Source organism: Phasianus colchicus, chromosome 12, assembly GCF_987193195.1.
Source record: "Phasianus colchicus chromosome 12, bPhaCol1.hap1.1, whole genome shotgun sequence".
Classification (NCBI taxonomy): domain Eukaryota; kingdom Metazoa; phylum Chordata; class Aves; order Galliformes; family Phasianidae; genus Phasianus; species Phasianus colchicus.
In genome coordinates this window covers 12,831,479-12,858,874 of record NC_143447.1, presented here as the reverse complement: position 1 = coordinate 12,858,874, position 27,396 = coordinate 12,831,479, and the positions used below count along the sequence as shown (strand labels likewise).

The window sequence follows — 27,396 nt, the reverse complement described above, 5'->3', positions numbered from 1 at the left end:
ATAAGAGTCATCTTTTGTATTACTACATTTTGTTTGACTTGACTTGAATAGCTTTCATATAGCTCTATCTTCAAGCTTCTGGCTTGGGTAGGTTTGGAAGCTGAATTGTTTTTAGGCATCGTCTGGAAATCTAGATTGTTTTCCCTTCATCCTCTGTGAACTTGTGACTTCTTTACAAATATGTATTTCTTTATGACAGTGTTTATTTTGAAGGCAAAAATCATCCTTGAGACTTTTCCATTTTCATAAAAGCTCCTTGTGGTTTGCTAACGGGAATCCTGGAAAAAAAAAATCTAGTGTTTGGCAGCTGGAAGTCTGATGTGGATTTTAAACAAGAGTTCTGCTCCTGTAGCAGTGGCGTAAGTTAGCTACAGTTGACAATGTGTTATTTAACACAGAAAACTATATTGTACTTGTAGTATAGTTCTGGCTTTTACAGTTATTCATGTTTGAGGCTGCCAGTAGGGAACTATCCTCTCTTTAATAGAATGTGCATATGTCAGAGCTATGAGAAGTAACTCATAAAATCCTATTTTAACTCAAAATTGGAAAGGGGAAAGCTCAGTGTCTCTTTTTATTCTTCTATGTAATGTGTTTATAGCTAAAAGAAAAAAGAAAACAACAACTACAACTAGGAGAAAATTACATATAACCAAATTCTGATCAATGTTAAAGACACGTAATTTCTCCTTGCTGTAGTAGTTCAGACTTCTGACCTGGCCTGCTGGAAGTTTTGTTGTGTTTCATAACTCAGAGGACAGTGAACCAGTTTTGAGTGAACCTGCACACTGTTTACAGCTTCCATGTTAAAACAGTGCCAAATTCATGATTTCCTGTGGTTTGAATATGATGTGGTTTTGGCAGAGCTTTCCTCTATTCATATTGAAAACTCGAAGCAAAATTTTGTGGTGAAAATCCAGATGGATCAAAACCAAACAAATGATTAGGGGAACCTGTGCAGAACAAAACAGCTGAGTTCTGTACCACTTTAAAATGTATACGCGAGATCTGCAAAAGAACAGTCAGTGTTTTTACTGTATAGTATGTAACACATTATAATGCACATTCCATTTTCCTCTAAGAAGTATGTAGTTCAGAACCTAGTTCAACAGTCTCATTTAGACTTCCAGAAGTGCTCTGATGGTTAGTGGGCTTAACCTACATAAATTAAAGCAGGACTAGACAAATGCTGAGCAGTTCTGAAAGTCCAAGTCTGTGTTTCTTTTTTCTTTTCTTTTTACACTGAACTCATCTTTAGCCAGTGGAAAGAGAAGTTCAAATAATGGTATTTGTAGGGCTAAATCCTTTTTTTCCTGTCTGAGTCTTTTGGAGTTGTCAGATTGCCACAGAAGTCTCTTAAATCAACAGCACAGGGGCAGCAAAAGTTTTCCCAGATTGAGAGAAACAGTCAGTTTAGAGCCAGAGTGGCCTGCTTAACTGCACTCTTAAAGGTGTGAAGTCCAGCTGGGTGTAGAAAGATACTTTTTAGAGACTGGTGAATATGTGTAACTACAGCCTTTTCAAGCACGTGCAGGGAGGAACAGTTCACCATTTGTCCTAACTATACAGAGATATGTGCAAGTTTACTTGTGTGAAGTTACTGTGGTTACTTGTGTACTACAATTATTGACACTGGGAAATACCATTAAACAAGAGCACCAGTTCTTTCTCTTTATGGACTGTTAGCTAAGCATCAGTTTTCTTTTAAATAGCATGTCAGGAGCATTGCTCACTCCTTGAGATACCTTTTTGAGAGCAAAGTCATTCCACAGTCTGTTCAATCAGTTCCACTTTCCTTCCTGTGACACAAGCCATATTCAGAGTAACAGCATTGTAACAGGTAGGAATAAACTGTAATGAACAGAAATAATGAGTGCCTTAGTGGTTTTTAGAAGCAAGTGAAGTAGGCAAATGCTCTTCCTTTAAGTCAGTGTTTACCAAACTGTTTGGGCAGTCTCTCTAGGCTTTAGAAAGTTATGTTTCATGAAGAACAAAGGCCAATGCAGACTTGAGGGAGCTGTAAACTGCAAGGCAGCCAGCCATAAGTTTTATTTCTTTATTTATTTACTTACTTATTTTCCTTCCCAAAGTGGTGTTCACCACAGGCAGCAGGAAAAACCACATTGTGTAGTGGCCTCTGGCAGTTGAATACAGGGGCTACTTAGAAGAAGGGATTTTCTGGTGAAAGAGTAATGACGTGCTAAGACTTTAAGTTTTACTCTCTTCCTCACCTTCTCAGGGTTTATTTTCTCAATGGTGTAGTCTCCTTCCTTGAGCCCTCAAACTGAGGAAGTAATGACAACATGTTGACAAAGGAGAGCCTTCATTTGCACCAGATCAGAGCAGTGTCTTCTGATTGTGTTTGTTATCAGCGGTGATCATTATCAGTGCATTTCTGGGGTTTTCCCAGCACCTCCTAGCAGTCATGTCATGCATAAGATGCTCCAGACCCCAAGAACTTGTGAGGCTGCCATTGCCAGAGGGAAGAGAGAGAAAAGCTGATGGAGAAAGCAGTTTTCCTCTCACATTTCTACCCTCAGGAATAAGACTGGGACTGTGGTTGCATGAGCGTCTCTTTGGCAGTCGTACCAGCTTATGCAATGCTCACCTCATTTCACCCACTAATATTTTGGCGTTTGCCATGACTCACTGTAGTACCAGATAAAGGGACCGGCCCAGCTGAAAGCTAACCTAAGCAAAAAAAACCTACTTGTTTCGAGTTGAGAACTCTTTGGCTTGCTGTATCATGGGGTTGCTTGAACTCTGTGCTAGCACGAAGGAGAAGCAGGGAATAGTTATGGATCAGGAGAGGACAGGACTTCAGGAGCAGTAAAAGCGGATGCCAAACTGAAGTGGCTGTTTAACTGTAGACTTAAAACTGTGATGTCTTTGTGGAGTTAATTTCTTTCTCTATTTTTAACTCTCAGGATATGGGGAAGGATGGTTAGTTTCTATTCCATTTTATTTCCTTGGAGATTTTATTCCCTGGAAATGGAACAGTTGTCTGCTTGTTTATTGTACATTAATTGCTAACACATTGTAGCAACGGGAAAGCTGAACTGTGGCGTGTGTGTATGGTTTGAAATGCTCTAGAAAAGACAGCAGCAGCTGAGACTTGACAGCAACAAATGGTCTTCTCAGGAAGCTTGTTTGTGTTATGGATGTGATTAATCAGAATGGGGTAGATATTCCAAGTAATAATGTATTTTCCCTTTTTGTTCCTGGAAACCAGCATCTGGGAAGAGCAAATCACTTTAAATATACACAAAGTAAAACCAACAGTAGGATTCATTCACAAAGACATCGTTGTTACCAAGATTCACTGATGTAACTGATGGATGTTGGGGTAAGGACGCAGCTTCAGGGCTGGAGGTTGTGAACTGAGTAAGTAAATGCACAGCATAGCAGAGTCCCAGTGCAAGCAGGAGCCTCTAAACTGCTGAAAAAAAAAAAAAAAAACCTAAATGATGGCACGGAATGTAGAACTTAGAGTTAAGTAGTAAAAAGACGACTTCTGAAAAATACCTCCATTCCATTTATTCCCCAAAAAACTGAACTGAGGAAGTACTGCACAAGGCCTGCTCAGGACACTCGTGTTCAGCACTCTTTACAAACTGTTTTGGCTGGGTAGCAAAGGGATGCTGAAACTGTGTACCTGTGACAATGAAAACCAGAACCTCCACAACTTGCATTTTAAGTGATTTAAAAGTGTGTAAGTCAGCTCAGTTGCTAACTGAAAAAGAATTGAGGTTACTTCTGGACAGGACCTCTATGCCAAGTTTAGTCTTGGCACAGTATTTTATTGCCATATTTTATAAGTACAAAAAAGTAGAATTTTATGATGGAAATGATGACTGAACACAGCAAAAGTTGAGCTGATAGGTATTATTTTAGAAGAGAAGACCACTGTGTGACAATTTACAATGATTCATGAGTACCATGGAAGTATGAGTCCAAATCAGTTGAGCAGAGGATTGGACTGAGGAACCTGTCTCTAGAACCTTCAAGTAACGCCTAGTCTCCTAGTGGTGGTTTCAGCAAATGCAGTTTTTCTGTCCAGCTGCAGAGCTTGTCACTAAGCCCGGTTTGTACATGGAGCCACAAAAACCTAATGGTGTAGGTAGGAGTCAAATCGTCTGGGGGGAAAAAAAAAGAGAAAAACTTGAAAGAGGGTAATGCCAGAGACCAGTGGAGAAGCAAAGCGAAGCTTTCTAGAGCACTGAACAGATGGGAAATGCTCGATTAACAGTAAATGACCACATGGGAGACAAGATTAGGAATAACTTCTCTTTACAACAGATGCATTTCCTGAAATTCAGCACAGGATTTTTCGTGCTGTGAGTTTTGTACCTCCATGTCAACTTTCCAAACCTGATTTCCACTTGAACTTTCTTGAGAAAGAGATTTCTTTCCACACACACTGGTAGCCTATGAATGCAAACATAGTTTTGATGCATGGTCAATATTTTGAACTCTGACTCAAATTAATGGAAATCCAGATGATACAAAGAAGAGTTGGATGAAATCCTTACTTGGCTTTGCGTGCAAAATTCTTTCAAGGAATTCAATAACTCACTTGAAGCATGCCCAGAAAATCAGCTCTGGCAAACAGAATGCCATTATGCCTTAAATTATCAACAGTGACAGTAAAACTCATGATTAATGAGAAAGTAATGCATTATCAAAACATTTGATGAATGGGATGACTTCTGCAGTGTATTAGCAATCCAGAGAGCTTCTTCAAATCTGTTTTTGAAAATTAGGTCAACCTGTTTATTTAAAATATATCTGTTAGAGGTATCAGTGCCCAAAATTTTATACCAAAAATTAAACTCGGTGTTCTGACAGATTTTCCCTGTTATCTTTCCGTGCTTTGTGGAAATTAAGATACTTGCCAAAAATGGATGTTTTTCTAACCAGAGCTACTAATGCTCCTTGAAAAAGAAAAATTCCCTTTTGTTCAGATAAGTGTGTCCTCATTGAGACACTTGACAAAAATGATGAGTGGTAGTAAAACTTGTTTGGGAGTTTATTCTTTGGACTTTGCATCTGAAGAGTACATTTGTCAGAGGTTTATGCATCAGGAGACACTGCCTGTAGAGGGCTGTTTCAACTGGCAGCATTTTATTTACTTATTTATTTTTACTTCTGTGATTTCTCTTAAGTGCGTGAACTCTAAACAACTATCTGCCTCTGAAATGTGCCCAGCCCAGCAGCTGAGGAAGGCAGAGTACAGAGAATTAAAACCAGACCTCAGTACTAAGATTTTAATATCTTAGCACGGTATGACTGACCTACTAAGACCACAAGCCTCTGGACAGGTAGGGAATGAGTTGTATTATTTTTTTTGTTTTGTGTTTAGAGGGAATTAATAACTACATGTGTCTCTCATTCTGGGATAAAACAGTGGTTCCATCATCAGATATTTTCACTTAATGTCCTTGAAACGTTACAACCAGTAGGGGGAAGAGAAATGGACATTGAGTGAATAATATACAGGACAGCAGATAGGTGGAAGAGGAGGAGAGGAAGTTTCCATGTCCATGGCATGAGATATCCTGACGTTGTTGTTCTCTGCGGGACTGCTTGAATTTTGATGCTTAATATTTTATGGGATTTTCCACCCACCCATCCACACCCACCCCCACACACCCACTTTATTCCATGGAAGGGTGGAAGCCTGAGAGGGCTGTGCCAGAATTACTGCACCTGCAGGGGAAGGGAACAGACATCTTTAGAAAGAAAGCTCTTGCACTCTCTATCTGCTTTGTCAGTATGTGAGTTCCTTTAGCATACCGGCATGGTCATATATGGAATGTGTGACTGGTTCACATGAACTGAGCATTCCACATCTGAGGCTGGTTTTACTGTAGAAAAAGATAGTTCTGGCAAGGAATCTTCTTGTATTTAAAACTTGTAAACAATTTTGCTCATTGCAGACAGCTACCAAATCTCCACGTGATACCTGTTTTTCAGTGAAGTTATGTGGTCCCACCGGCATTGCAGAGAATGAAGAGGATGTTTCAGATGTAAGACTTTCCATTCATGCCAGCTGACTGCTGTGCCATTTTTCCACAGAAAAACATCTGTTCACAACTTTGTGGACTTCTTGTTCTGGTAGCAAGAAGGTTAAAGCGTGCCAACCAGTGGTGGCATTGGAACTTGGGCAGTGTCATGCACAGGAATGAGTGGATTTTGGGCTTCAGTCTTTAGTTCATCTGATTTTTACATATGGGATGAAGGAAGTGAGTATTTGCTTTCCCATTCTGTTAGCAGGCAAATGACTCAGTACGGTAGATGCTTAGGAGCAGAAAACAAGCATGCTGTGCACGTATGGCTTGTACATCTTGAATATCCCATTGATGTGGCTAAAAGTGATGCCCAGTGCCTCTCGCTGTATTTCCAGCTTCTCTTCTGTTGATGTTTGATTTGATCTACTGCAGTTTGCCAGCTTAGTGGGTAAATGAGGTTTGTCTGAACCTGTGAACGTGCTGGCATCCAGAAGGAAAACAAGGAAAGTTTTAAACATCCTGTGCATAACGTTAGTTGTATGAGACTTAATGTTTCCTTTCCAATGAATTGCCGTGTTTTTCAGTTGAAGTGAATGGAAAAAATCCTTCATTTGTTTGAGGCTGTGAGCAGTGCCTGTGGTTGCGTGGTCTTACAGGGGTAAAGCAGAGTCCGGAATTTGGGTTTTTTTGTGTTGATCATGTGATAAAAAGAGGACTTCAAGGGCCATTCCTACCCTTTGACACACTCGACAATACCGCAGAAACAGAAGAACCAAGTCAGCTCTCAAAAATAGTTACTTTTGTATGATCATATTTTAAATGTATGGTACATTTAATCTCACTGTCTTATTCCAAGAGAATTTTGTTTTGCTTTGGTCTCTGGGGGTGTTTTGGGGGGGAAGAAAAAAATCCCAAAGGTTGGGAGAAGCCAGCTATGCATAAAACAGTTCATAAAGCAACTCCTACACAAACACAGTGACCCAGTGGTCTCCCTGCTGCTGAGGCACTCAGATTGGGTGGATAGTGCTGGAGGGAAGACTAGTGATAGTAAATTGAATTTTAGAAATGGCTTTGCTGATTTTAATGGTTGTTTAAAGCAGTTCGTACCTGTTTTTACAATACAAATAAGCAAGCAGCTTTGGGCTAGTATTCTGAGACAGATGTCTTACACCTGAACAGCATTAGGAAATACTTTCAGGGTAGATTTTCAGGTGCTTGGGCATGCATGTGCAAGTGGGTTTTGTGGTTTTTATTTCTCTTTAGTCCTCACCATGAGTTTCTCACTTGAAAACTGCCATGTACTTAGGTCTGTTATCACAGATGTTTGACTGGATCATTTTCAGTTGCCGGGTTTTAAGGTTTTTGGTTTCTTTTTGAATGCTCGAATATTTATTCAGCCTGCTCTGTTTTGTTATGATGAAATATATGGAGTTAGCAATTTTTCTGCTTTTGTAAAGTAAAACACCAGTCTTTTTCAGATATCTCACCAAAATGTTCAACTTAGCATGTTGCCACTAAGGCAATCTGAGTGTGCCTCTTGCAGCCCACTGTAAATCTTGGATGCCTCAGTGGACACTGCCCACATTCTGGAAGGGTACGGTACTGTCCTTAATGTCTGCCCTGTGGAGAACCAGCTTTTCCTTCAGTCTGATTTGTCTGCTGTGCTGCCTCAATTAAGCTAATACAATGCACTACAATATTTTATGATTGTGTGATGAGTCCTAGCTTAGAGAGGAGCATTGCCTCAAAGAGAGTCTTCCACCCCAAGCTTTAAGCAGAGAGTAACCACCTTACCCACGCTGCTGGCATCTTTCCCTCTTACCTCAAGCTCTCCCACTTCATAGCAAAGGACAACAGTGGTTGGACTTTCGTGTTCTTTTCCCTTTCCCAACAGCTTGCTGGGATCATGGCACCACTTGTCTTCACTGTCCTGCCATGGGGAGGGAAATTCTTCCATACACTGACACACAGCTAGCACAGTGACGTGGCCCACTGACAGCTTTCTGTGGTTTGATTCCCTGGGAGGTGGTGAAGTTGCTGTCCCTGAAAGTATTCAAAAACCATGGAGATGTGGCTCTGAGGGATGTGGTTTAGTAAGCATGGTGGGGATGGTTTGACATTCGGACTGGGTGATCTTAGTGGTCTGTTCCAACCTTAATGATTCTACAATTCCATGGTCCTATGGTCTGTTTTACTGTAATGCCTTAGATCTTAGATACTTTAATGCTCTTAGATTACTGAACATACTCCTCTTTCTGTTTTCACAGCGTGGAAACTCATGTAACTCATGTCCTGAATTTTCAAAAAGATAAAACATGTAATAATGTTTTGTCACATAAACCTCATTTTAATTGAACTAAAGGAATAGCCTGCAGCTTTCCCTGTTTTCTTCCTGCTCTCTTAGTCTCCTTCTTTTGTTTAAATTTAGTTCCATCCACAGCAGATGTCTCACAAAAAAAATCCTGCTTTCATCATTTATTTTCCTTTAATGTACTGTTTCATCATATGCCACTGAGTCGTGGAACTGCCCATAACCTAATTTTGGAACTAGGTGATACTAATTTTTACTAATACAGCATATATTCCAGTTATTTGACTTTGATAATGAAGTACAAGTCACTCAGAATGCAAGAAGCTGAAGCTTTCTAGGCAAAGTGTATTTCAGTAGGGTTTTCTGCTGAGCATCCAAGTGAAACAAATTGTTTAATTTAAAAACTACTTACAAGCTTTATGTATTTATTTACTGTGCAGCTGTGAATGGTAAAATAATAAATTATGTTTTTAGAATTAGTTTGGATGCCTCTGCTAATGGTTGGAGCAACTGGTTCTGGGGTTTTAGGTTCTTTTTCTAGCCGTAGAAAGTCTGCTTTATCTTTTGAGGAGCTTTGTATCTTGGGTCATTGGCAGGCCTAAGCATGATGATTTTCTCCATCTCCTTCAAATACATGTGATAGCTGCTGAAGGAGTGCTGCTGCAGCTGCCTGGCTCACGGAACCATGAGCTTGGTGATACTTCCTTGTTTAAAAGTACCTACAAAGATCAGAGCACAGCTGTGTAAGACCTTTCCCAACCCTATCACAACATAAGGATTCTGCTAAATATGTTTAAAAAGACAGTACAAGGATGGAAATCAGAGAATCACCATCCCAATTTACAGGGAGGGTACTGGAAATAGAGATGACTAGGGAAGCTCACACATCTGACTGGCCTTGCAGAAGCCATTCTGTTTAGCATGCTGAATGCTTCCCATACATAAGATAACTCTTGAGTGTTCCAGATGCACTTAGTCATTAAAATGTTTTTGAACTTCTTATGTTATAACTTAACTTTCCACATGTGCTTTGAATTATTAGCTTGTTTTTTTTCTCCAATTTTTCCAGGTCCCTCAACAGAGAGACTTGCATGTGATCTCTAACACTATCCCTTCAAATATTCCCTTAAAATTAATTCAACAGCATGGCTCAAAAGCCCACGTAGTTTCCTTTTTAATTTGATTAAAAGGATGCATATTTCTCCAACACTGTGGAGAATTATATGATGCAGACTGCTTAGTCAAACATGAAGGCAGGCACAGCAGAGACATTTGGCCTCGTGAGCTTTCATAAGAACAAGTTGTATTAGGCAAACAGCTGTGTAATGTGAGGGGTTTCTTATTAAAAAAACAAGGGGGGGGAGGGGAGGGGGCAGGGAGAAGGCTTTTCAATTACCCTTGGCCTGGTCAGTGTCTTCAGTTAGTAAGTAAGTAGGAGACTGATGGATTTGTAAAAATAGCTACATTTCAATTGCATTACTACTACTACTTTTTTTTCTTTAACTTTGATTGCTGCTGAGTGGATCTGTTCTTCATTCTATTGTAAGAATGTCATAAGTTGACTCTAATGCTTATACAACGCCTTTAGCAATTAAATGATGTAAACCTTAATACCACTAGAGAGGCTCAAATAGGTCCCCTGAGAAGCTAGGCCAGTGAGAAAAATGAGCTTTGATGGTTTATATTTATAAGTGGAACATTATCCATCATTAAGGGATAGGTAGTTCAGGAATTTTTTCATGAGTGCAGAGGGAAAAACGAGCAATGGAGAGCATTTCCTGCTTCTAAATAGCATCATGAACATGGAGCATTTGATTTAAGTTAAATATATTTTCCTTATTTAGGTAATTCGTTTCAAATTCTATACTGCTACACCAAGAGGTGGTCACTGGATATAAAACCAGATAAATCAGCCTGTGGTCTTCTCTTGGAAGTGTGATCATGTACATTTCTCATTTAAGCTGATGATGTCCCGATAAGCACATAGTCGTCGTGAGATTTTATGGAATTTCTGAGAATCACTGTAGATTATGTAATTGAGAATTATTATCCACAGCTACAGTGTGTTGAGAACTCATATTGCTTATGTGAGCTTGGGCCCTGCACTTCCTGCTGCTGGCTGACTGCAGGCAAGTGGAAATGTTCTGTTGCGCTTCAGTTTTTTCATCTTTAATAGGATTAAGAGCCTGGATCTCCTTTGGAATTTACTGTTTGCTAACAAGAAGTACGTGCTCACAGCCAGTTACTCATTCTATATATTGATGTATTTATTTAGTATATTAGTGACACTTCATAATGTAGTTGGATGAAGAGTGGGATCTGATGCTGCTTCCTGCTGCACCTGTGAGAGCAGTGAAGCCCACGGCTGTGAAAGTTAAAGCAGCCTCCTAATAACTGTGTGAAAGGCACTGTCATCCTCAGAGCAAGTGCAACTGCGTTTTATCCTTGCCATCCCACAAGCTGCTTGGTTGATACAAGTGCAGGATAATGACAGCTGGGAAGCCCTGTGTGGTCCCTGACTTTGATCCAGGCTGTGTGGGGCTGGCTGATTTATCACTTTTGTGGTGTTCTCAAGGGAGGTTGGTATATCATCATCCCTGTGGCTCTGTTCTTCTAGATGTCTGTGGTTATTTTGCATGGCATACTGTGCAGGCTTGCCCACACAGCTCTGTTGAGCCACGTTCCAGCTGGATGCCTACACTTGATCTCCAAGTACTCCCTATTTTCCATGTTAAATGGCAGATAGGACAATGTCAGGAAGGACCTACAGCTTGTTCCTCTACATCTCCAGCTACAAGACTCCACACACACCTTTTCTGTGTACCTGAGAATTTCCAAGAGCTGGAAATGCTGCTGTGGTGGTAGTGGTGGTTGTGGCTCATCTCACTTTGCCCAGTACACTCTTGTTCCACACTTCTGGCTCTACTGTGCCTTCTCCATGCCCTGCTCCACTTAGCTGCCACCTCCAGCACTCCCATTTTTATTGGAGACATGAGGAGAGAGCGGAACCAGCATGTATTTCCTCCATCCACCTCTGCCTGCTGCTGTCATGCTCTTTTCAGTAAAACCTGATGATTAAAGCTGCTTTGCAGTGATCCTGTTGGATGCTAGGAAATACAGCAAAGGTTGCACCAGGGCAGGAAGTCCCGTTCAGCAGAAGAGAGAGAAATAGCAGTAGTGGTGTACAACTGTGCAGGTGGAGTGAAGTCTCCTGTAGTGAGTTCCCATGACCTGCAGTCAGACCAACTGGGACGCAAGGCTGGGATGTGTGCTTGGGGATGCTCTGCCAGACATCTGGGCAGAATCCAAAGGCTCCACCCAAACCCTCACCTACTTTCAATGTTTGAATTTAAACTATGTGCACACTTGAACAATGCAGCTACAGTACTTATAATGCATAAATCTGAAGTGTGAAGGAGAAGAGCCTCCAGTCTGCTATGAACTCATCTGTTCTGTGTCATTGTAATCCTGGCAGCAGTTCCATGTGGCCGTGCTGCATCTGATTCAGGAGAAAGTGAGTGTGCTAGGGAATGGCTCTGCCTGCACGCATGGGTTGTTTGTGGCAGGGCGTTTTGGTGAATGAGTTAAGCATCACGAGTTGGCAAATGCTTTGTAAAAACAACCTCATCAAGCTCTTTATTCTAGAACTGTGCATTCTTTGTGGCTTCTCTGTGCATTTTAAAAGCTGTGAAGAATTGTTGTTTTTTGTGTCACAGGTTTAAAAGATGATTAACTGTTCAGTGAATATGAAGTTGTAGTGTTAAAATAAACAGCAGATTAGCAGGCACTGCCTACGAGATCTTTGCTGTAGCCTCTGATGTGAGTGAGAGGAATGCTGTAAGTGTTGTTCCTATCTTTGTGTTGAGCTGGTGAAGGGATGCTCCCATCTTTGGAACGTACTTGGGTGACCAGCAGTGAATGTCTGAGCTGTGGCATTTCCTCTCAATCTGCATGTATATTGTTTTATATGTATATTGCGAGCCACCTCTGGTTTTTATGAACATGATTTCCTGGAGGGAGAGCCAGTTTTGATTCTCAGCATATTCTTCAGTCATCTGTGATTTTATTTTATGTTGAGATCCACGGGGTAGAAGCTTATTTATTGAACTTAATAGAGCTTAAAGCACTTGCTGAGATGCATTAAATATGAGATACAGTTGTATCCCTTACATTATAATGGTATAAATTTTTAAAGTTTTTTTCTTTTAATTGTTGAGTTAATACAGAATAATTGGTTTGCTCTGTCTTGAGCTTACTGAGAGTAATTTAATATAAATAGATCAATTTTTGTCTGTTTTAGCTTCTTACTGAAAATATTTTGTTTATATATTCATAATGCATCTCTTGTTTTCAAGAGGAGTTCTGTCAGCTGGTACCTCACTTGGTGTAAAGCTGAGTGTTCAGCAATAATTGGTGAATATGTGCAAACTGCTATCAGGGAGGGGAAGGAGTTGGTCTTCTGGACTTTAATTGCTTGTTCAAAGCAGCAGCCAGCATCTTGTATTTGCAAGGTTGGGCTTCTATGTAACGAGTTTGCAGCTGATAGCTTTAGTCAAGAACATCTCTCTGCTGCTACTTTCTGAAAGCTTCACTTACTGATAGCATCAACCCAGAATAAGTCTTTTGTTTTCTGACATTTCAACTTACATTTGGATCTGTGTTCAGAAGCCTCAGTACTTTGACCATCGGTTTTCTTTTGGTTTTAATTATTTCCTCTTGTTTTCCTGTGTCCCTGTCTTGCTTTTTCCGTTTTCGTAGTAAGATAAAGAGGTTTTTAGTTTTCATAAGGATTTTTTTGGTGCAGTATTCCTGTGTTCTGTTTGTCTTCCCTGAGTAGCCTGTGGAGTATTTTTGATGAGCACAAAGGTATCTTTTGTGATTTTGTCCAAACCAAACTTAGCTTATCCTTCATTTTATTTTGCCTGGAAAGAAGTATGTAGACAATCCAGTGGCAGAGAATAATTATGAAATGTCTTTGTCCTGCAAAGAGCAAGTTGGATACTATTACAGCACGAGTTTGCTGGGTTGCTGAAGGCTATTCTGTTGAGGGCAAAGTGAGACTCCTTACATTAAGATTTTTTTCCTTACTAACTCTGAGATTCTATGCAAGACACCAGTCCTTCTACTCCCACGAGTTAGAGGAAGATGGAAAATTGTATTGTGAACTTTACTACCTGTTTTTTTGTGTGCATGATGCCAAAATATTTGAAAGTAAATGCTAGTAGCTTTTTGTTGCAAACAAGGGATATTTCCTTACTGAAAACTCCAGTCCTGAAGCTGGATACCATACAATTGTTTTTGAGACAGACATTTACAAAGCTACTTGCTCAGAACTCATTTGCGGAAGAATGCTCTCACATAACAGGCCCTTTTTTCTAATTACAGGCTGTGAGATTCTTAGGAACTAGAAATCCAGCAGGGAAGGCATTTGTGATAGAATTAGGTGTAGATGTCTGTGGAGCTTTGATTCCACCAAAAAAAAGAACTGAAAGACTAATAAACAACAGACTGTGTTTGATAATCAGGCTATAAAGCCTAGCATGCAGTGCTTATCCGTGAAGGAACAAATTTCTAGCAGTCTGGTGCTATTGTATAAAACTGGATTTGAGCCAGACTTCCAGATTTAAAACCCCTTGAGCTCCAGTAGGCCTGGACCGGTCCTTGGCTTAGGTTCATCTCAACTATTGCAAGCACAGAAAAGATATTTGAATATTCGCAGTAGCAACTGAAAGTTCAAAGGGAGGAAAATACATCCATGATCTATTGACTATTTGCACATAGGAGGGCTTTGTTACTACCAATTTGAGCATTTATCCTCTTGATAGCATTTAGAGCATCTTTGGAAACACACTGCAACATAACACAAAGGGGATGTTCCAGGCATGTCTCTTCCGGCACTGTTTGAATTGGTTTCTAGCTGTTCTCTCCAGTGGGAGAGCTTAGCTTTACTTGGCTTCTCTAATTTTACCCCAATAATTAATCTCTTGCACGTTATCCTCAACTATGTTGCCTGCTCTTACCGCCCTTTCCTGTTGTGGCAGAGGATATCAGCTTCCTGGGTTATGTGATGGATTCTTGCTCAGAAGCCAACTGGAGTATTACAGGTTTAAGCAGTACCGCCATCAGAGTGTGGTCTCTGATGGATAATTTCAATAAATGGTCAATTATATCCAGACTAACTCGATTTATGTGTTGGTTTAATAAGCTTGTGGTCGTTTATTTGCTTTCACTTTTGCAGCAGAGTAAACTGGTTTTCTCTAAATTGTGCAGCTGCTGCAAAAAGTAATAAGATGGCAGTGTCAGACACTCGTCCTGCTCTTGCTGTGTCTGAAGGTTGTCGCTGAAGCTGGAGAGGAGAGAAGTTTAATGTGAAAGAGAACAACATGCAATTACCCATTTATGTGGAGCTCACTGGGGGATTCAGCTGCGGGTGGCAGTGAATTGCATTTCCCTTTTAAAATTGCTCCACTTAAACTAGAAGAAGAAAAGGGGCAAAAAGTGCACATGTGCACTGTTCAGTTAGAGGAAGTTGTCAGAGCATCCTGAAATATTTCTTACAAGACTACAATTACCAACTTTTATGTCAGAGGTATGTCATGCAGGTGTCCTGTGGAGAAACCCAAGTGAGTATTTATCACCAAGGAGGCAGCAGTAGTGTAGAGGACCAGGAGCACACAGATTGGAATATTTTATGGCTCTGTGACAGTTATCATCGCAGTGTACCATCGCTTTGAGCCGAGCTGCATATGTGGAATGAAGTTGTGATTTAAGTCAGCGTAGGACCCACTGTGTGAGCAGCTGCCGTGAGTTGTGGCTGATACTAAAGCAGGTAGAAGGTGGTTTTCTAACTCCACGCTGGCAGAAGTGGAATCCTGTTTGCAGAGTCAGGTGTAGAGCGACTGAGGAGCCCTGAGAGAAGACGTGTCTGTGCCTTGAGACCGGGCCTTGTGCTGTTGCAACTGCAGACTTCCACAGCCTTAGGAAGTTGTCACAGATATTTTGGTACAGCTCCAGCTTGTCCTGACTTCACTCTTATCTGTCTGCACTTCTTCAGGATTGCCTGGTAAAAGCTACATGCTGTAAGTTGCATTCTGAAAGTGCAGATAGGCTTTTAGAGCAGTTTGCATGAAGTTAAACTGAGAAAGGGTTCAGGTGGAGACAGAGAGCTCCTCCTCCATCTGGACTGTCACAAGTCCATGGGACCGGGCAGCTACACCCTTGGGTGCTGAGGGAGCTGGCGGGGGTGATTGCTGAGCTGCTCTCGGCCATCTATCAGCGCTCCTGGTTAACTGGAAAGGTCCCAGAGGATTGGAGGCTCGCTGATGTGACTCCCATCTTCAAGAAGGGCCATAGGGAGGATCTGGGGAACTACAGGCCTGTCAGCCTGACGTCAATACCAGGGAAAATCATGGAACAAATCATCTTGGGTGAGATCACACGGCATGTGTGTGGTGTCCAGGGGATTAGGCTCACGCAAGCACGGGTTCATGAAAGGCAGGTCGTGCTTGACCAACCTCATCTCCTTCTATGACTGGGTGACCAGACTGGTAGATGAGGGAAAGGCAGTTGATGTAGTCTACCTAGACTTCAGCAAAGCCTTTGACACGGTCTCTCACGTATTCTCCTGCGGAAACTGGCTGCCCATGGACTGGACAGCTATACCCTTCTTTGGGTAAGGAGCTGGTTAGAGGGCTGTGCCCAGCAGGTCGTGGTCAATGGAGTTAAGACCAGCTGGCGACCAGTTTCAAGTGGTGTCCCCCAGGGGTTGGTACTGGGGCCCATCTTGTTTAATATCTTTATTGATGACCTAGACGAGGGGATTGAGTGTACCTTCAGTAAGTTTGCAGATGACACCAAGCTGGGAGGTGATGAGGATCTGCCTGAGGGTAGGGAGGCCCTTCAGAAGGATCTAGATAAGCTGGATCGCTGGGCTGAGGTGAATGGGATGAGGTTCAACAAGGCCAAGTGCCGGGTCCTGCGTTTTGGCCACAACAACCCCATGCAGCGCTACGGGCTTGGGGACGAGTGGCTGGATGATTGTGAAGAGGAAAGGGACCTGGGGGTGTTGGTTGATGCTCGGCTGAACATGAGCCAACAGTGTGCCCAGGTGGCCAAGAGGGCCAATGGCATCCTGGCCTGCATTTGAAGTAGTGTGGCCAGCAGGAGCAGGGAGGTGATCATCCCCCTGTACTCAGCTCCGGTGAGACCGCACCTTGAGTTCTGTGTTCAGTTTTGGGCCCCTCACTACAAAAAAGACATTGAGGCCCTGGAGCGTGTCCAGAGAAGGGCAGCGAAAGTGGTGAGGGGTCTGGAGCACAAGTCTTATGAGGAGCGGCTGAGGGAGCTGGGATTGTTTAGTCTGGAGAAGAGGAGCTCAGGGGAGACACTGCACTCTACGGCTTCCTGAAGGGAGGTTGTGGTGAAGAGGGGTTTGGCCTCTTCTCCCAGGCAACAAACAGGACCCAGGAAATGGCAGTAAGTTGTACCAGAGGAGGTTTAGGTTGGACAGGAGGAAAAACTTTTTTTCTCAGAGAGTGATCAGGCACTGGAATGGCTGCCCAGGGAGGTGGTGGAGTGGACGGTTCCTTTTTCCCAAACCAGCATTTACCTGTGATATGTAGCCATGCTGGTACAAACTCATATCATCTCATAGCAAGTTGTTGCTCTGTTTCTCTCCCAGAGATGCTCTGCACACCTGATGTCCTTGGTATTGACAACTTGAAGCTCTGACAGAGCTGAGAGCTGTGTAACAGTATGCTTAGGAGATGTCTCTTCTCCCAAGGATGCAGGCTGCTTTGTTCTTCATCTATCCTGCTACAATTCTCCATGTTTTTAAGAGATTTTGGGCATTAGCTTCTGATTATATATGTCGCAAATTATCCTTTATCAGTATGTTGGTTGGCTATGTATTGTTACAGCACACATGGCAGACTATTGAAACAAGCTGCTGAAATAACTGTGTCATACCTATGTACCAAACACTTCTGTGACTCATACCCCCACCCCACCATCCCCTGCAGTGATGTTGTAAGCCAGTGCAAAATTTAGACCATTATTTGTTATCTGATACATATTTCTAAGACACTGCTAAACAAAGTTGAGTTTAAAAACTATGATTTTCTTGTTGGGGGCTGCACTCTTGCCAAAGCAGTTCATGTCAGCAGTTTTAAGCTTAGCAGCCACATAGTTCTGAAATGTATTTACAGATGTTTTTGAGAAAAAAATGATATATTCCCATTGGCTGTTCGGGTTGCGTTTATATTACTGCTTTTTGATTATTGGTATCACATTTATGAATTTGTTTTAGAATGAAGGAAAAATAAAGTGCACAGAAAACAGCTCTTCTTTTGTTTATGTGCATCACGAATTTAATGTGTTTAATGAGAAAAATACTTTTAGTAGCTTGCTTTGGCTTGCATTCTCATATGGACAGCACGTATTCTGATCTTTAAGCTACTTTGCAAGGACTTCATTCCCATTCTTGGATGGAGGTAAATACTTGGTTAAAATAATTCTGCAGTGCGTATGGTTGGCAGTAGAATTATTTCAGAACTGAATTTTTGGACAGAGACTCTTAAGTAGACGTGATGAGGAAGACTTTGGCTGTATTCTGTATGATTTCTCCAGCTTAGCACAGAGTGCGTATCTTGCTATAAATTTGCCTATTGTTCTATCTTACTAAAGGCTTTAAAGCTGGTGGCCATGATTTAGTTGTCTAGCAACTGTTTCAGTACATTTCTCTTGCCCACTGTAATTGTTGTGGCTTTATCCAGCCCGGAAGCATTGTGGAACTGGGACAGTGATTCATTTCTAGTCCATGTTAGTACTGTGCAAGATTACGTGTTCATCTGTTAATAATAGAGCTGTAGTCACAAAAGTCAGTTTTATCTATTCTTTAGTGACATGCGGTAGGAACCTAGGTGATATTCAGACATGGCTGCTGCTGCTCTAAAGCCTTCTGTAGTAACCACAGTTTTCTGCATTGTTAGGAGAGTGCAAAGATTAAGTCATGCTACTGCTCTGTTACCTTTGTTTTTATTTTTCTAAGGACCTCCTCCAAGTTACTGTAAGAGCATCACCTCAGCTCTGCCCCCATCTGTCCTTATTTCTGTGTCTGCCCATGAGGGGGAAACCTTGATCTTATGTATTCCTCACCATCATTATAGCCCTACATCCCTGAGGTGTTGTTACGATGGGTGTTCTGGATAGACAAGGTGAAGCAGCTGCCAGGGAAATGGTGCATGTTGCTTTATCTGCAGTTCTGGGAAGGACTGGAGCAAGCAGATCAAGTCAAAAGCTATTTTTGCTGTCGTCATCTTCTCTGTCTCCAGACATTTGACCCTGTCTTAACAGTTGGTCTTAGGCTAGTTAGAAAAGAAAAAAAAAAAACAACTATGAGTCAGCTTCACTGAGACTGTTGATTAAGCCAGCACATCACAGATGTGAGACAAGCTTTTTGGTAGGCTTCCCCTTTTTCCCCCCCAGTAGGCTAATGGCATTAAGTTTATGAGTGTATTGTCATCTTTTGTAGTAAATGGGTTTAAATTTATGTGCTAAACATCACTTCCTTTCCTGGCTTTTCTAGGACGAATCCTGGACTTGAAGACTGGAACAGTAAAGAAAGAGGGTCAGCAATCCTCAATGAGAATGTGCATGGGATCAAGACGCTCTTTCATTTGCAGAATGAGGTATGTATATACCTGGTGTTTCTGTTGTGATATTCTCAGATTACAGACTTCAAATGTTTTGTTAATCTTTCCTGACCTTGTTTGAAGACTGAAGCTGTAGTGACATACTACCATTAAACATTTCCAGAATGTCTACTTTTGTAACTCTAGTAAAACTGAAACTTGTTTTTAGCTTTATGATTAATGGCAAAGCATTACCTCGTTTGTGTTGCAGTTATTTTTTTTCAGTATGGGATGTTGTATGCTTTCCCCAGAGACCCTCATGACAACTTCAACCCTGGCACGTAAGCAGTTGTCTCTTCAGATCAAATTATTTGAATCAATACTTTGGGAGCAGAGCTTTTGCAAGTTTAACGAAAGCCCAACTATGTGTGTTTTTCTTCAAGAAACCAATAATATTAAAAGAATTTTGAAGACAAACAGGAATTCAGCTGCATGTTTGCCAGCTATGGAAGAATTAACTTTAGCCTGGTATGAATTAACTGGATGTCAGCTAGTTGATTCTAGATACATGAGTAATTGTTAAAGGGTTCTTATTTTGAAATTTTCCACCTTCTCCTGTGTTGCCTGGGCTTCTTGAGAGGTCTGCCTGCCCAATGGTTCTGACGTTTTCTGTGCAAACAGGATAACTCTGTGTGGTTAGAGGGGGAAGTACATAATTGCACATACAGCCTATATCCAACATACATGCTGAGGACTATCGGTGCACAATTTGTTATGGAATGAAACACACAAACCAAAATATTTGACACGTTACAACAAATGTGTGTGCTTCTGTTAATTGTGGTGGATGTTCTGTGCATCATGCAAGGAGGCTGAATATTCGGCACTTGAAAAGGGTTTGTATACTTCATACCTTCAGGATAAGATCTCAAAACTGTAGCTCCTCTTATGTTAGCTGTCCTTGAACCATGCAAAGGATTCCTGTGCTTTAGACTTCATAGATACTTGCAGGCCAGTGGCAGTAATTTGAAGCCAATAATGAGCGTTGGAAGATGCAGTAAGAATCACATATTTCAATGGAAGTGTTCATCAGACAAGGAGGACATGTCAAGATGAAAGGAAAAGGGCAATAATCTAGAGAGGATTCTCACACCAGCTTCTTTTCTTAGTTCTGTGCAGTACATGAGGTTATAATCTGCAGGAGTAGCAGCTGTATTTGTATTCTGAATCCAGTATTGTGCACATATCCTCACACATAATGTTAATGGTGATTTTTTTATATTTTAGCTTGTTAGGAAACAAAATCTGGTGACTTCAGACAAAGATTTCTTTAGAGACATTAAGTCTGATATTTGCTATTCAGTAAACATCTTTTCTTCTCTAACAAGGAGACAGCAAAGAAAGTTGGGCCTACTGTCCTATTTATTGCTGTTGCCCAGCTTTTAAAACAACAATTAAAATGCAGTTATTTCTTCACGCTCTAATTCTGGAAAGTCTAGTGCAGGAGGGTAATTTTAGGCATTCCAATATCCCCATTGTTTTTAAATTCTGAATCTTACTTTAATTATTCATTCTTTCTCATTGGCAGTGACTGGTAAGCATAAAAACAAAAGTTTAAAAAAGAAACAAAAAAAAAACTTGCTGGAAGAATGATCATCAAATAATGTGAACTTTCCTTGTGATTACTTTTATTGCTATTGTTCTTTGTGTCAACCGAGAATGAACTGTTTTCATCTTTCAGGCTATTTACTGAGTTTCAAATGGATTGTAAAATTATGCTGTTATGCATAGTTAGAAATACCACAAAATGCACAAGAACAAATGTCCGTTCTGGCAAAGATCAGAGCAATGTCTAAAATTATAGCTGGTGTGCAGCAGTTGCAATGCTCTGTCCAGGGAAGCTACCCATACACTGAGATCATCTTGTGTGGTTATGTGGGGGCCTTACTTGTCTAGTTTTCGCCCTGTTTTACGGTATCTGGGAGTGTTACTATTTTTTAGCCACCACTCTTGGAATTCCTATTGCAAATAGCCCTTAGATTTGGAGGGCTTGGAGGGGATCTTCATCTTTTGTTTTTCATAAAATCAATAAAATATTTGTACTGCACCCAAGAAGCTCAGGCTGCAAAAGCAGCAAGTTCTGAGAAAACATGTATCTGGGACTTCCTGTCAGAAATAAACATCCATAATTGTCTGCCTGCATAAGGATTTTAAAATGCATTTTCATCTCAGCTATTTATATTCATTTTTGAGCTCTTCCAAATACTTTTTTACTTTAGGTGTGGAAATGCTCCTCTGGATCACTTACCTTTGAACAGAATAACCACCATGAGGAAAAGATACAGGTATTTAATTTACTGCAATGGTCAGTTGCTATAAGCACTCTCATTTTTCCACTAAGGTAATGCTTAGTCAGAGTACATCCCGGACAAACATGCATTAGCATATAGTGCAAAGTAGCCCAGGTCACAGGGAGGAGAACTTAGTACTCACTTGGGCTGTGGCAGCCACTAGGTCTTTCAGAAACCATGAACAAGTGACTCAACTATTTCTCTTAACCTGCTCCATCTCTGAAATAAGCTTCATTATGTTTCTCTGAAAGGAGGTGAAACTCAAGTAGTGTTGTAATACAGCATTTTAGGGTCACAGTAGGCTGTTTCAAACACAGCTTGCAGATATTAGTAGATCACCGATAATAGTATAAAACAGAAATCTATTCTGCATGTCACTTAACGTGGTATTTGTGTGTTTCCTTTTCATTTAGGAATGGCCTGGGCCCAGTAAAAGAAGGTGAAGCACAATATGCTGTTGTCCATTGCACTGGCTACATCAAGGCTTGGCCACCAGCAGGTGTGTATATTGTGGGCAGAGTGTAACACACATCTTCGAGGACTTGGGGACCTGGATCAGGATCCCTTTACTGGTACAGAGCCAGGCTGAATTTCTGTAAGGGTACCTCCTTCTATTTGATCTTGATAAGTTTTTGATATCGAGAAATCAGCTGTTGTTACACACTCAGAATCTTCCAATTTTTCTACATGAAACCCTTCTCAATTTCATTGCCAAAAAGAGCTATAAGAGGAGTTGTCAGTAACGTGGAATTGCAGCAACTGAAGCCAAAAGATTTCAGTCTGATAGCCAACATAAAAATGGCCTCATTTTTAAAAGGTAAACCCAAAGCACTGATACATCTGGAAAAGAACAGCTTATATTTAAGTATCAAGTTGCAAGAACCTGTGTATGAAAACATGTAATGTCAACTTAGGTGCATAGATCTTCACTTCAGAGTAGTGGTTTTAGTGGAAAATGTTCAGCCATTGTGATAAGTTCTGTTTTGAGGCTGTTTTTCTGGGAAACAAGTCTTGATATTTTTCTTTGAACTGGAGTTTACCTATTACTCAATACTGCATATGGGAATATTTGCATTCGAAAAATTGCAAGGGGAAGCAATGGAGCTCATCTAGACATCATCATGAACTGGGCTGGCTGACCTTGGCATTTGCAGTAGTTGAAGAGGACTGTTTCAACATAACAGCACCTGACATGAATCAAACCTTGAGTTGTCCTGCCCTTTTGCGGTTGTGTACCACAATCATAAATCACATTTATTGAGAAATTTTGAATGCTAAAAGCGGTTTGTACTGTGTTGGTATGCTGGTGTGCAGATATCAGAATATGGGTGTAAACCTCGTGTTTATTTCTTGTTGAATTGTGGTTTTGAGTTATATAATACCAGTGTTTTTCATCTCTCAAACTAGTACACACATACATACAGACATATTTTCAATAGTCTGAAAAACTGAAAAAACAAAACTGAAGCTTTTGAAATTTTCTGCAACTTTTGCATCCAAGAACAGGACTAATTTGTATCACAAGTGACCTGTGCTTCTGAAACAGTACAGACAGTGAAAACCTCCCCTCTTGTTACTGATAGGGTTTAAAATATTTCATTGTGCTGTCGAAATCAAAATGTTTCAACTTCATTTCAATCGCAAAAGAGCGAACAGAACAATGTGTGTAAATTGCTCTACAAAAATGAAACTGTTTTCTGTTGGTAATTCCAAGCGTAAGAAAATTCAGCGATTACATGAGATGCCTCTTCAGAAAGGTGTGGGTCGAATTAGATCTGCTGCAGCTCCTTGCTTAACTCAAGTGAAAGCTTGCTGCACGGTATCAGCTCCTTAGAGACCTGATGCTTGTGGGATATGTGGTGTTTTGTTCTACTCCAGCTCCCAGAGTCACGCTGCTGTTCCATGCTTATTAAGGTCTCCAGTCTTCATTAATGTATCTTAAGATTATGGCAGTATATTCTTCACATTAAATCTTCTTGCCTTGTGTCTCTGTCTCTCCAGTGTTCTGGGGCTTTCCAGAAAGAAGTCATCTCCTGTCAGCCTTGACTTGGCCCACATAAACCAAGCTTCTTCTAATCGCTGCTCTCGCTGTGCATTTTCTTTTCTTTATCCATCTGTTTTAACTTCACTTTTCAAAATGTAGGTTATCAGAACTATAAGCACTTGTTCCAGGTGATGCTGTAGTGATATATCATGAAAATGGTACTTCCTGTCCTGAGAGGCAAAGTATGATATCTGTTTCTTTTCTGTGTGATGGCATCCTAAACCACCTAATATATATATCAGACTGCCTTTTCCTCAGTTTTTGTCAACTGAAAGTCTTTGTAACAAAAATAGCTTTGAATCTTTTGATTCACAATGTGAAGTTTCATCTCATTTCTAATGCTGTAGTTTGTGGCAGTTATTAGCCTCCAAGTGCATGCTTATGCATTTAGTAATGTTGGATTTCATCCCATTTCTATTACTGCACTCCTCAACATCACATGGTGAACCCCATATGATATCCCACTGCTCCTCCACAAAGTTAATGCCTCCAAACCATAGCACAATCCGAAGGGATGTTTTAGCTTTCAAGAGCCTCATGTGGAATTTCAGTGGTCTTTTATATTAACATCCAAATTGTTACTCATCATAGTCATGCCTGTGTCTTTTTCAGGGCATGTAGTACAGAATTGAGACATCTTTGAGTGTTTATTTGCTCTCATACCCCCACAGGTCTTCCCCATTTTGTGTTGGTGATTTTCTTACAACCATTGTATTTAGGAGCTGAATGAGAATATCCAAAGACTGAATTGGCACCCAGTATGTTTGGGAAAATCAGTAGCAACAATACATTTGTTCCCATTTCCAGTGGTAATTCAAGCATAATGTGCAAAGCAAATGAAATAACTATACAAGTAATTTAATTTGCTAAGGCTTTTCCTGCTCTGTAATAAAATCACTTTTGTTCAAGCCAGGTAGCAAGTAGCAAGCTGCTGGCCTTTGCATTATCTCTGCATTCTTGGACATAAGTGGGTTTGTGCCATGTCTCAGCTGGTTTATAAATTAACCAACGAAAGGATCATTTTCATTTGTTTTTCAGTTGCCAAGTTGACGCTCCAGCTTAAACCCTTTATCTTGTTCTTTCAGAGCATGCAGTGTGACACGTGCATTATGCACCTGATATACAACACATCACATAGTTTCATGAACACAGTAACAAATGTTTTGTAAATACACTTAATCTGCACTTAATTTAACACCTGTTTTTTTCTCTTTCTGGGCTATATTGCACTGTCCATTGTCAGTGTCTCCATACTCTGTGTATCACAGTGTGTACTGATGCAGAAACATCAAGACAAGAACTGCCCTGTGATCACTGTTAGTGTTACCTACCCTACATTTTTCCCTTTTTTCTCACCTTTGTGGAGCAGCAAGACTCATTTACTAGCAAGCTTCCTCTTTTTCACTGTATGAGGGGTGGGAGGAAAGAGCATCATGCCTCATCCTACACCCAGAAGAGATCAGGGAGCATGCAGGACCCATAGGCAGCATCTACTTTAGGCATTTCCTAGCCAAGCAGCCAAGGAATGCTGCAGGCTGTGCTCTCTCTCTCAGTCTTCTGGAAAATGACCTATTTGGCTGTTGTGAGGGACTTGCTTCTGGGTGAGTGAGCCACAGAGAGAAGACAGAACTGGTTGGAGCATGGGTCTGTTCAGGCTGGGTCTCACCATTGTCCTTTATTGTGCTTGTGACAGAAGGGTAAAGCAAAATTCACATGCAAAACCCACCATAAATATAATGTATTTCCTCATAAATTACATCTTGACCTTATGTGGACTTAGGTGCATCAAGTAAGCTTTGTGTGGAAGTCACATAAAAAAAAAAAAAGTAGTCAAATATCTCAGATTCCAACTGATATGTTGTTAATTTCTTATGTGTAGTGTGTATTAGAATAAGTAATGACAGTGCATTGTTGGATTATTTTGAGGAAGATTAAAAGATCTCTTGTTTGAAACTGGCTGCATCCCAATTCCAGCCTTTGTCCCTCTGTTTCCCATGCTATAAGGCTGTGTGATTCTTAGCCCAGGGAATGCTTCAAGCTCCTAACCAGTCATAAAGCTGAGAAATGCTGACCTTTTCCTGATCGTTCAGTTTTTTAAACTTAAGCAAGCACTTAATTTTCTTCATTTTTTCCTCCAGAGCATCTTATTCCTGAAAGGAAATGAATCTTATGTGGTCCATTTGATATTTTCCTAATAGTTTATTTTCATTCTGTAACAACTGATGGAAAATATTTGGTGGAGAGAGAAGATACAGTCTGTTGAGTTGTTGCTACTTTTCTGTAAATCAAAAACAGGACCAGCAGGAAGAAAACATTGTGAAGAAAAGGCTTAGATAGATACTTGTTACTAAAACTTCAAATAAAAAGTTCCAGAATAGTGTTGAATTCAAATAATGTTGAAATATTTTTTTTTCTTCATTCGTTTTTTTATCTTAAAAAAGAAACATTTTGCTCTTCCAAGTCAGACTTACGGTAATGGCTTAACCACAGCATGCCAAAGCTGTTAGGTTATTCTACAGTTTTGGCAGAATCTGGACATTTATGCAGAAGTACTCCCTCTTCCAATACAAAACAGAATACTTGCTTGAATATTCTTTGCACTTCTGTCACTTTTAAAGTTTTGTTTAAAGAAAGAAAATAATTCAGCTTTTGGGATTTTTCACAAGAATTCTCTTTGATATATGATAAGTATCCACACTTTCCAGGGCTGTGTATAGAAAATAATCTTGGCAGTGCAGTTCCATGCACGGATGTGTAACTGTAGCTGTAATGATGGAGATAGGCATTTACAGGGGATTGGTAGTGATCATGGAGCACTTAATTACGTCCTTTTAAATACTCAGAAGTAATTTATTTTTGACTGTAGTAAAGTGAAACCACAAATCCACTAACACAGTTCTGTGTCTCAAAAAAAGTGTGGGGCAGAAGGATGGAGAAAGAAGGCAGAAAATGAAGTTGCTTCTGTCATTAGAGCCAATTGGAAGCTCAGTGGGAAAAGTAAAAAGTTCCTTATGTCCACACAAACACATGCTGTTACCCTGTGGGAAACTGTTTGCTGGCATGCAGGACTCTTGGAAATTAAATATAACCTCTAACAGCACAGTGTTCTATTTGTGATGCTCAGTTGCAGGCTTAGCTTTTCAAAATGTTGATATTAATTTGAACAAGCATAGCACTATATTTATTATTCAAGAGAAGCATGTATTTGGTGTTGAGAAATAAAGCCTCTGTCAGAGTTGCGTATAAAGAATGTGAATAACTGATGTATGTTTATTTTGTTGATACCTCCAAAAGGTCAGTGTTGTGGTTGCTCTCCTGCATGCTTTTGAAACTTTTTCTGGAGATTCTGATGGTGCTTGGTGAACGTAAGGAGCAATATTGTGCTGTGTTAATTCCAGTTTCTCTAGGTCTTAAGTGAAAAATGTATTTTTCAAACTGTCCTCGATGGAATATGCTCAGTAAGAAGTTTACTAAAGTGAATTTCTTCTAGAAAGCATCTTCGTACAGAAGCACACACACAGTTGAATCTTCATAATTATCAGCGACAGAGTAAAGAAAGTAATTTCTATCTATGGAGGGCTATCAATAATAGCACCCACACTACAAACCAGTGAACAATCGTTTTGGCATATCTTTGCCATAGGCATTTTTAGGGCAGGGATAGTAATTCACTGGGTCATGTATCAATAAATTCCAGGCAGATTAGTTTTTGTATTCATATGTGGGATAAATCAAATAAATTTTCCAATGTGTTATATGGACTAAATGTAATCCATCTTGCAAAAAGAAAAAATGAAAAAACAACAAAAGGTGAAATTTAGATCAACCATTTCCTTTGCCATCGCTGGAGTTCCATCAGAAATGGTGTTGCTTAGCTAGGTTTAATTTTGGAGATTGTTTATGTTGCTTTCAGTTTATTTGGGCAGTAGTGAGCCTGTACAGAGTTCCTAAAAAGGAAAGCGTTGTTGAAAGCTGAAGAAAAATGATTATGCAAAGTGGAAGCCATCCAGCTGAGTATCTCTGCTGTCCTTTGCAATAAATACACTGT

The 27,396-nt window shown here is 40.5% G+C and overlaps 1 protein-coding gene across 5 annotated transcripts in view; it reads left to right on the top strand.

Moving 5' to 3' along the window:
- ARNT2 (aryl hydrocarbon receptor nuclear translocator 2) overlaps positions 1–27,396 on the top strand; it is a 96,858-nt gene that overhangs the window by 33,345 nt on the left and 36,117 nt on the right. For all 5 annotated transcript variants that reach the window (XM_090148987.1, XM_031587710.2, XM_090148988.1 and 2 more), the window contains 3 exons: positions 18,908–19,010; positions 21,233–21,298; positions 21,718–21,803. In XM_090148987.1, the coding sequence (XP_090005113.1) occupies positions 18,908–19,010; positions 21,233–21,298; positions 21,718–21,803 (255 nt within the window). The remainder of the gene's footprint in view (positions 1–18,907; positions 19,011–21,232; positions 21,299–21,717; positions 21,804–27,396) is intronic.